Source organism: Oryza glaberrima, chromosome 2 (genome assembly GCF_000147395.1).
Source record: "Oryza glaberrima chromosome 2, OglaRS2, whole genome shotgun sequence".
Taxonomy (NCBI): domain Eukaryota; kingdom Viridiplantae; phylum Streptophyta; class Magnoliopsida; order Poales; family Poaceae; genus Oryza; species Oryza glaberrima.
In genome coordinates this window covers 9892272-9902118 of record NC_068327.1, presented here as the reverse complement: position 1 = coordinate 9902118, position 9847 = coordinate 9892272, and the positions used below count along the sequence as shown (strand labels likewise).

Below are 9847 nucleotides of genomic sequence, written 5' to 3'. Positions count from 1 at the left end.
TAAATTACAATGACCCCGGGTGTATATATTTATACCCATGGGGAGATACTAGTCCTTGTCGGACAAGAAAGAAACTTTCCTAAAAGATAAAAGGAAAATATAAAGTCCTTATGGGACACTAAACACACTTTCTCAAAGATAAAAGGAAACTAACAAATACTGCCTAATTAATAGATAAACTGTCATGTCGCATCCTCCTTGAACTCGGTCATTTCTGGATAAGCTTCATTTAATTGATCCGACTCCATCAAGAACACAACTGCTGGCGACTTGACAACTCCCATCAGCCGATCCCAAGACTCTGAAGCTGATACTGACTCTAGGCCAATAATGACTTCAGGCTTACCAAATTTTGGCGTTAACAGTTTAACCCTTCGTTTTATTTTAAAAAATTATATAATTATTATTTTTTTATTTGATTTATTGTTGAAGATTATTTAAACATGATTTATATTTTTGTGGAGTATTTAATAAAAAAATCTCCACACTGCAGCACACATCTACACGTCACATGGCTATATAGCACGTGCCGATCGGTCTTATGATTGAGTGGAGATAGCACTAATTAAGTGATCAAGAGCAAGGTGTATGCATATGACTACTGGAACATGCATGGATGAACGCATGCTCATATGGAGTACATGGAAAGGACGACGTCGCGCGAGACGTGCAAGGTAGCTAGCTAGAGCTGCATGAGAGCAAGGTTAATAGTATATCCGATTGTTGGCTACACTTAATTTTATAGCCAATTCTAAAGCCAACTAATCATACACTAGGTTGTCTTTTGGCTGGCTACATCTCATAAATCAAATGATTAATTATAACTAGCACATGTTAATGTGTATGATGAAGAGTGAAGTGGATCATTGTAGCCATTTTATTGTGACATTAATATTTGTATGCTACAGAAGTAATCACAAAACACCACATAGTTCACACACTTCAGAGCACATCAACCAAGTTTGTGTTATGAGATGAACAAGAGTAGTTCTCGTAGTATAAAAAGAGTAAAGTACATGGCCGGTCCTTAAACTTGTGGGGTGGTGTCAGTTTAGTCCGTAAACTTGAAAATTCCATGTTTAGGTCCGTATTCTTGGTTTAATGTACCAGGGCGGGTCCAATCGGGGATTGACCACGTCTGACCGCCAACGTGGCGCGACACGTAGGCATCGTTTTTGCAATCAGCCCCCTCCGCATCGATGCCGTCAGAAATTTTACATTTTCCCCCCTCCGTGCCTTACCGCCAACGTGGCGTCCTAGGGTACATCGCCGAATCCCCCAAAATCCCCAATTCGTCTAGGGTTTGGACGCTCGACAGTGAGCTCCGCGGCGGCGAGGCGACGGTGGGAGGCAACCAACTGCAGCGGCAAGGCGATGGTGGGAGGCAACCAAGTGCAGCGGCGAGGCCACGACGGGTGGTAGCCAAGGACTAGTCGCGGCCCCCATGGCTTCTTCAAGCTCGGCCTCCGCTTGAACTCGCCGGAATAAGGTACCGTTGATCTTGTGCCCATCGTGTGAGAATAAAACTGTCGTGAAGCGCACATCGAAGACAATTAGTAGCCTGGATCGCATTTTCTACACTTGCCCTGACCACGAGGTGAGCAATAGTTGATTGCATTTGGTGTGCTATGGTGTTGAGTTCAGTTTGAGGTGACATTTGTTCTTAATGGTGTAGAAAGATGGATCTGGGTATAACTTCTGGTTTTGGGAGGAAGGATACATGAAATATTTGAAGAAGAATGGGTTAATTGCTGGAGAAGAGGCTGCAGATGTGAATGCACAAGTTGCTGCAAGTTTGAAGAATGCAACACTATTGGATGAAACCGAAGTTCTGAGGGAAGATGATGATGAATTAAAGCAGACATTGATTACTGCAGTGTCCATTGGAAGAGAACTAGTAGTGGTACTAAAGAACATGTTGGTCCTAGGTTGGTTAGGTGTTGCTGTTTTAGTTTGTATTTTGGTTGTTCTTATGATATAGTGAAGAAAAAAATTGAAAGACTGATGTAATGTGTTGCTTATTGACTAATGGAACAGTGATGTGAATTAAATATTATCCCAGTGGTTTTTGTGTTTGTGCTTTCAGTGGGACTAAATCTGTATATGTCTGTTGATTTCAGTGGTTTATGTTTGAATTGTAAAAAAATATGGTTAGTAATCACTAGGGTTCAGGTTAGAAAATGTGGTTACAAAAATGATCCATACAATCAAGCAAGCACCTGAGTTTCAGTTTATTATGGCAAGCACATTGTTGACAGAAGCAAAGAGATAATTGACATGAAAAGAAGTGGCCACTTCATTGCATGATAATACCAGGGTTCAACTTCAACACATAATCAGTACCACAGCTTACATAATTAGTACCACAGCTTACATAAAAGAACCACAACTGTGGAGGAAAAGTATTGGCATGTTGGCCTATCTGTTCTATCCAAAAGGGCATAGTTTTTGGCATGACGTGTGCATTGTTCAAATTCAATACATGGCAATACCAAGGATAAGTGCTATCTAAACCAGAAGTATCCTATCTGTTATGAACAAAATGTGCAAAATGTGCATAGTTGCCAGCAGGTGCATCCTTCTTCTTTGCATCACTGGTTGCCTAGTGAAGTCCTCTTCTTCTTCCTTGAAGCAACACCTTCTTCTTGCTCAGTGAGATCTGCCTTCTTCTTTGTAGTACTTCATGCCTTCTTCTTTGTCTTGTAATCTTTGCTCTTCCTTCTTTGGTTGCAGTGGTCAGAGCAACAGGTCTTGTGGAAGGTTGGTTTTGCTGAATGAAAACAGAATCTGGCAATGGACCTTGCTGTTGAGTGATCTAACTGGGCTGTGAAGACTGCAAACAAACCAAAATTAGATTTCTAGGTAGAGTTAATTCAGTACATGTGCAGGTCTTGTGGAAGGTTGGTTTTGCTGAATGAAAACAGAATCTGGCAATGGACCTTGCTGTTGAGTGATCTAACTGGGCTGTGAAGACTGCAAACAAACCAAAATTAGATTTCTAGGTAGAGTTAATTCAGTACATGTGCAGTTGTAGGAAATACATAGATGAAAAGAAGTGCACCTCTGCCATTATCACACTGAGCATGTTGTCATTAACCTCATTTAGCAATCCAGTACTTGTTCTAGGTTGTGTGCCCATCATTTCCTACAAGATAATATGGTTAGTAATCAGCAAATTTTGTTTCACATTTGTGACAGAACAAATCTTCACCTGAGTTATACTGGGCACTTGACTTCCTGGAGCTACATCCTTCTTCTTTCTGATCTGTATCTTGGGCTTGATCGCTTTCTTCCTCATTGGACAACCCTTTTTGTTGTGATTTGGCTCATGGCAGTAACTGCAATGGATGATTACACCATGCTTGGTGAGTTTTGGGCCATTTTTGCCTTGCACTTCTGTAGGGTGCTTCCTTCTTGTTTTCTTAGGTCTGCCAACTTTCTTCTCATACACTGGAGGCAGAACTTGTGGCCTATTCATCTTCTCCCAGTTGGCCCTATCACTGCATGGCATGATGTTGTTGGCATATACACTCTTGAAAGCCTCAATTGAGTAGCAGAATGGCAGAAAGTCTTGTTCAGACAGCCTCTCCTCTCTAATGCAATCTATGGCATGACAACAGGGAATACCAGTAAGGTCCCATCTTCTGCAATCACAGTGCTTGCTGATGACATCTACAATATATGAGGATTGCCTTTCTTGGACTTGGAATATCCCCTTACCAACAGGCAAAACATAACAAATGTTAGCATGCTCTGCATTCTTCAGTAATTTCTTACCAATTTTAGGATAGAATGGCCCTTCCCATTTCTCAGTTTTCTTCAGCTTGTTATAAAACCTACTCATCAGCTGCCCTTTGATCTTCTCCAACATGGACAGAATTGGAAGCTCTCTAGCCTCTAGGATATACTCCCTCCATTCCAAATTGATCTACATATAGTTTTTTTTAGGTTATTCCTAAATGATCTACATATTTGTGTTCATTCATTAAGTCTATTCGTTATTTGTGCATTGGAGTAAATGGATATTGATGCATGCATCCATGCACACAAGTATTTATAACCCACATGCAATATCTTTTTTGCTATTGGCTAGGAAATAGTGGGGATGGTGCATGCATTGAGTTTGTTGCTAGAGTAAATATAGTTTGAGAGAGTTATTAGCTTTTCTTGGTCTTGGTGTACCTATGAAATATGTAGATCAATTTGGAATGGAGGGAGTACTTGTTGAACACTTCACAACTATTGTTTAGTAGTATGTCACACTTTGGGAATTCACTAAAAAAAAGCTCTAATCAAGTATTTGGTGACATCTCTCCTAACCAGTTATAGGCATCCTCATTTAGGTCCATCATTTCCATGTTAGCATTCCACTCTAACACTGAACTAGACCTAGCACATGCCCAAAGTTGGTTTTTCAAGTTCTCACCTTTGAATTGCATCTGAAAATTCTGATATAAATGCCTTACACAGAATCTATGCTCAGATTCAGAGAAAACTTGTTGAACTGCTGGTATGAGACCCTACAAACAGCAATAAGTAAGACTAATAAGGAATAGCTATGAAGTAAAGAGTAAACAAAATTATTCACAAGCACTATCCTATAACCATACCTTTTTGTTTGTCTGTCATGATGGTCCAAGGGTAAGTATTTACAATACCAAGGTCATCCTTCAATGTCTGCAGGAACCAGCACCATATGTTATATGATTCAACCTCCACAGCAGCCATTGCAATTGAGAAAATACAATCATTGGGATCAACACCTACAGCTGTCAGCAATTGACCCCCAAACTTAGTCTTGATGTGGCAACAATCCAAGCAAATGACATGTCTGCAGCCACTGAGAAATCCTCTTTTGCATGAATCCAGTGAGAAATATAGTGTGCTAAACTTGCTGTCATCTAGACTGAGATAAAATGAGCTCCTGGGGTTTGACTTCCTAAGTTATATTGCCCAACTTCATCACCATATATTTCCTTCAAGGGTAGCCTTCTAGCTCTTGTAAGCTTGCTTCTTGATGGAGTCAAATTCCAATCCTTCTGCACTGTCATTGAAAAGCTACTAAGAGTCACCTTTGAGTATGCCCTGAAAGTGTCAACATATTTCTCTACTAGCCAGTTAGCAATGCACCTTTGTAGAACCCACTCTTTTTTGCACTTGTGCTGTGCCACATATGTCTTCACAACAAAGGACCTCACTCTACTGTTCATATATGCATACAAATTCCAAGGGCACCCTTCTGCACAGTGTGCCCTTATCCTTCCCCTGTCATTTCTAGGCAATTTGATATCAACTCTGTTCTTCAGACTATATTTTGTGATTGTCTTCCTAATCACTTCAACAGAAGGGAATACCATTCCATCCTTGAACACTGGATTGTTGATGTCCTCTGGATTGAAAGACTTAAACCTCAGAGTTATATCACCTTCATCATCTGAATTGTCTGGCAACTGCAATCCTTCATCATCTAATGAAACTTGCTTAGTGCAATCTTCTGTACTAACTTGTTTACCCTTCAACTTACTTCCTGTTGCCTTCTTATGACTGAATCTTTTATTTCCTAAACATATGTCTACAACACCACCATCAACATTGTCCTCAAACAGGTCATCATCATCATCTTCCCACTCATAGTCACTGTCCACAAAGTCTGAATCAGTTGAGCTATCATCACTGTCCTCAAACAAATCAAATTCTTCAACTTCCTCTTCTTCAATTCCTTTTGATTTTTGATTCACCTTAGCAGTTCTAAAACCTGCAGTATGTTCATCAGTTGACAAATTTGGTTCCTGATGATCATCTCTAGTAGGGCTAAAAACTTCAGAGAGCTCAGCTGCTGGTGTCAAAAGGAGATCTTCATGGATTCGGCCTGATACATGGTCAGTGTGATCCAAATATATGACAAAGTTCTTAATCTTGTTACACACTGAATTCATTACATTAATTTCCACCCCACTGTCAACAATCCTCAAACCATCAACTAGTGTCTTCCCTGGCAGCAGCAACCAGTACACCTTTAAACTTGGTCCTGAATCATAAACTAGCATTGCTATGAAATCTGGAAGGTGCAATACCCTACCCCACTCCCGAGAGTCCTCATTGTCAAACCAATCCACTTTTCCATCAATATAAGTCCGATTTACTCCCAGACCACAGAAAAATCCACCATGGTGAAACTCAAGAGATAAATACTTTGAACCAGGGCCTACGACCACAGAAAACACACAACCCGATCAAGAAACAACTAAACCCTAGATTTTTCACCTAGCGCACATATCAATATCATGTCACATGGCATAAAAAACCAATCTTCACTGCTTAAACTCAACAAAATCATCACAAAGATAAATAGAGATGAGATGGGTGGCTTGGGTTGTACTCACAATACACAGGCGCTTGTTCTCCTTCTCCCCAGAAGGTCAGGTCCATCGCCATGCTCGCCGAGGTTGGGGCCGTCATGAGCCGGCCCTCGCGGAGCCCCGCAGCGCGCCCCCTCTCACGGAGCCCCGCTGCACCGATGATCGCCGTGCTCGCCGAGGTCACTGCGGTCGTGATCGCCCTACTCTCCTCTCTCCCTTGAAAGCAAGCCGATTTGGGAGATTGAGAGGGAGCAAGCCGATTTGGGGATTTCAGTGGGATTTCGCCTGCTACAGTGCATGGAGGGGGGAAATGTAAAATTTCCGACGGCATCGATGCGGAGGGGGCAGAGTGCAGAAGCGATGCCCACGTGTCGCGCCACGTTGGCGGTCAGACGCGGTAAATCCCCGATTGGACCCGCCCTGGTACATTAAACCAAGATTACGGACCTAAACGTGCAATTTTCAAGTTTACGGATTAAACTGACACCACCCTACAAGTTTAAGGACCGGCCGTGTACTTTACTTGTATAAAAAATACAAGGCACCAATAGCACATAATGGAAATACCATAGCAACCAAGTAGATTAATGGATAATGTCATATGACCATTGCATCATTGACCATTGCTCGAACTACCATCATCTTACTGAAAAAAAAAAGACAGATGCATTAGATGACAAGGGTTTTAAGCATGGTGTTGGTGGTAGGAAACTAGGGTTTTAGGCAGGAATTTCTCGCGGGGTCGGGAGAGTTACACAAGGTGGAAGAGGAGCGGGGTTGTGGACTAGGTGGCCAGCGGAAGGAGATTGGAAGCGGCAGAATATTGCGATGGGGAATTTTGGAGCAATTGGATTTCTTTGACACACACACACACATATATATATATATATATGTATATATATATATATATAGGAGCCGCGCGGGAGGGAAGGGAGCAGAAGCGCGAGAGCCGGAGGGAGAGATTGCGCCATCGGAAGAGGAATCGAGGAGCGGCGGCGATCGAGAGGAAGGGGATTGGGAGGGGAGGGTGATGTGGAGGGGTAGCGTGATCCGCTGTGGTTGCGCGGGCCCCATAATGTGTGTTTTTAATCACCGGGAGCAGCTGCAAGCGAGCGATACCGACTAAAAAAATCACTATCACTGGGCTACAAATTAGTCGGTCGTTTTCTTCTCTATCTTCTCCTCTCTTCCCTCCACATAGGAATATGATGGTGTGGCATAGTTTTGCAGCTCGCTGAGTAACCTGCTCTGATACTACGTACTTACGATAGCATTCGTGTGCGCAACGGACGTCCAAGCCTACGTGGGAGACAACTGCACCCGATCTAGAGCCCAATATCAAATGAAAGAACCACGGATCGTACACCAAATCCAAAGCTAAATATCAAACACCCATCTCACTTGTATTAAAACTACCAATCTATCTCTATGCGTGTAATGATGCCGCAAGTCTCTTAGGGCACCTGTAATATCGATTTTGTTAGAGCAGTCTATTAAAGTCGAACAAAATTTTGGTTCGATTACCATGAGTAAAAAAAATCTCATTCTCACCTCTCATCGTTCTCCTCTTATGTGATGCGGAAACCAAACAATTATTTTTTTTAAGTTGCACAGTTCGACTTCTAGCTATGCGTGCACGTATACTTTTCTATACATGCACATACAAAGTTTAAACTAAATTGTTAAATGGTTATTTCTCCTAAATTACTTAATCCGATTGTACCGATATACTTGTTAAAGTTAAATAAAATTATATCTTTACAATAAAATCTCAAACTACTATATTTGGATAAAAAGTATAAAAGATAGAGCAATGTTGCACTGCTTATAAATAAAATGTTTCACCGCATATAAAAATGTTCAAATTCACTTCATACATTACTAAAGAGATGCAATATTAAAAATATATACATATAGTGCGTAAAGACCAACAACCACCACATAAAACATTAAATTCCATGAGTAAAACAAACAGTAAAATTCTATGAAACATACAATATGCATATAAATACATAATTTTAGTAAAATATTTTTATATCATGTACAGAACACAAGTTACTTGCTAAAACATCAAAAACACCACGTGCAACAATTTGCTAATGAACTATTAAAACATCAAAGAAACAATTATCGAAACATGAAAATAAGAACAAGTGCAACATTTAAAAAAGTTATTTAAGAAAACTAAAAGAATTCATCAAAATATAACAGTGTAATCGAATCTAGGTTGGATTGTAATCGAATCTAGGTTGGATATATAACTTAGGTGAAAAAATTCAAAAATTATTTGGAATCCGTTGGCCCGCTAGCTGATACTCCCTCCATCCCATAATAAGCGCAGTTATGGGTTTCAGTGTCCAAATTTGACCATCCGTCTTATTTTAATATTTTTATGATTAGTATTTTTGTTGTTATTAGATGATGAAATATGAATAGTACTTCCTCCTCCCACAATACTTGTCTTTCTAGCATTCAAAAATTGTAGTTGTCACTTTGAAATATTACTTGTCATATCAACCACTTGATCCAATTCAAATTTCTCCCCATTATACCCCCAATTAGGGGTGGACAAAAAGCTCGAAACTCGTGCCTCTGATCGGCTCGTAGCAAGCTCCGCTCGGATCGATTCGAACTCGTAGTCTTAATGAGTCGAGTTGAGCTAGAATTTTAGCTCGTGAGCTTAACGAGCTAGCTCGCGAGCTGCTCATTTAGTTCATTAGTATAAAATATCACTATATCTTTATAAACTTAGTGTTTCTTGACTAGTGCTTAGTCTTTTAATTACATCAAAACTATTCATATTTAGTGAGTACTATATTAGTTAATTAATGTTTATTATTATGTTAATACATGATAAAATCCTAAATTTAAAATTATTAATATGATATTAATGAGATATAACTCGTTAACGAGCCTAACGCGTCTAACGAGCTAGCTTGCGAGCCGAGCCGAGCTAACCTTTTAGCTTGTTAACATTAACGAGCCGAGCTGAGCTGGCTCATTAAGACAGCGAGCTCAAACGAACCCCCAACCACCATTCCACATCCAACTATGCATTATTAATTAAGGGGTATTATAGTCTTTGTCTTCAAACCTTAATACATGCTAAATAACCTAAAACGACAAGTATTTTGGGACGGAGGTAGTACTCTATGCTTGAATTAACTTTCTATTTTTTTTTCATAAATTTTACAAATAAAACGGATGGTCGGGCACGGAAACTAATGGCTGCACTTATAATAGGACATAGGGAGTAGTAGCCTACTAGCTGTCACACACGCGCATGCACCCTGCACGGCGTGTCAGGTTGCAGTGGAGCGTGCCAATTTTTCAGAATATATTCATTTTTGTTACAGAATTAAAATTATCCTGATCAAAATTCCCGCAATTCCTTAACACATGTACCCTTCTTTTTTTATTTATTTTAGAGAGCGTACGTGCTTCCCCTGGACTTCCTCTCTTTTTCATGGCCAGACGATCTTTTGGAT

At 40.3% G+C, this 9847-nt stretch overlaps 1 protein-coding gene across 1 annotated transcript; it reads right to left on the bottom strand.

Annotated features, from left to right (window-relative positions):
* Positions 1-2955: 2955 nt before the first annotated feature.
* Positions 2956-3871, bottom strand: LOC127761973 (uncharacterized). Its single transcript, XM_052286309.1, has 3 exons — positions 3212-3871; positions 3062-3145; positions 2956-2973 (listed from the first exon to the last, which is right to left on the bottom strand). Exons 1-3 carry the CDS (start codon positions 3869-3871, stop codon positions 2956-2958), a joined length of 762 nt encoding a protein of 253 aa, XP_052142269.1.
* Between the last annotated feature and the right edge of the window lie 5976 nt (positions 3872-9847).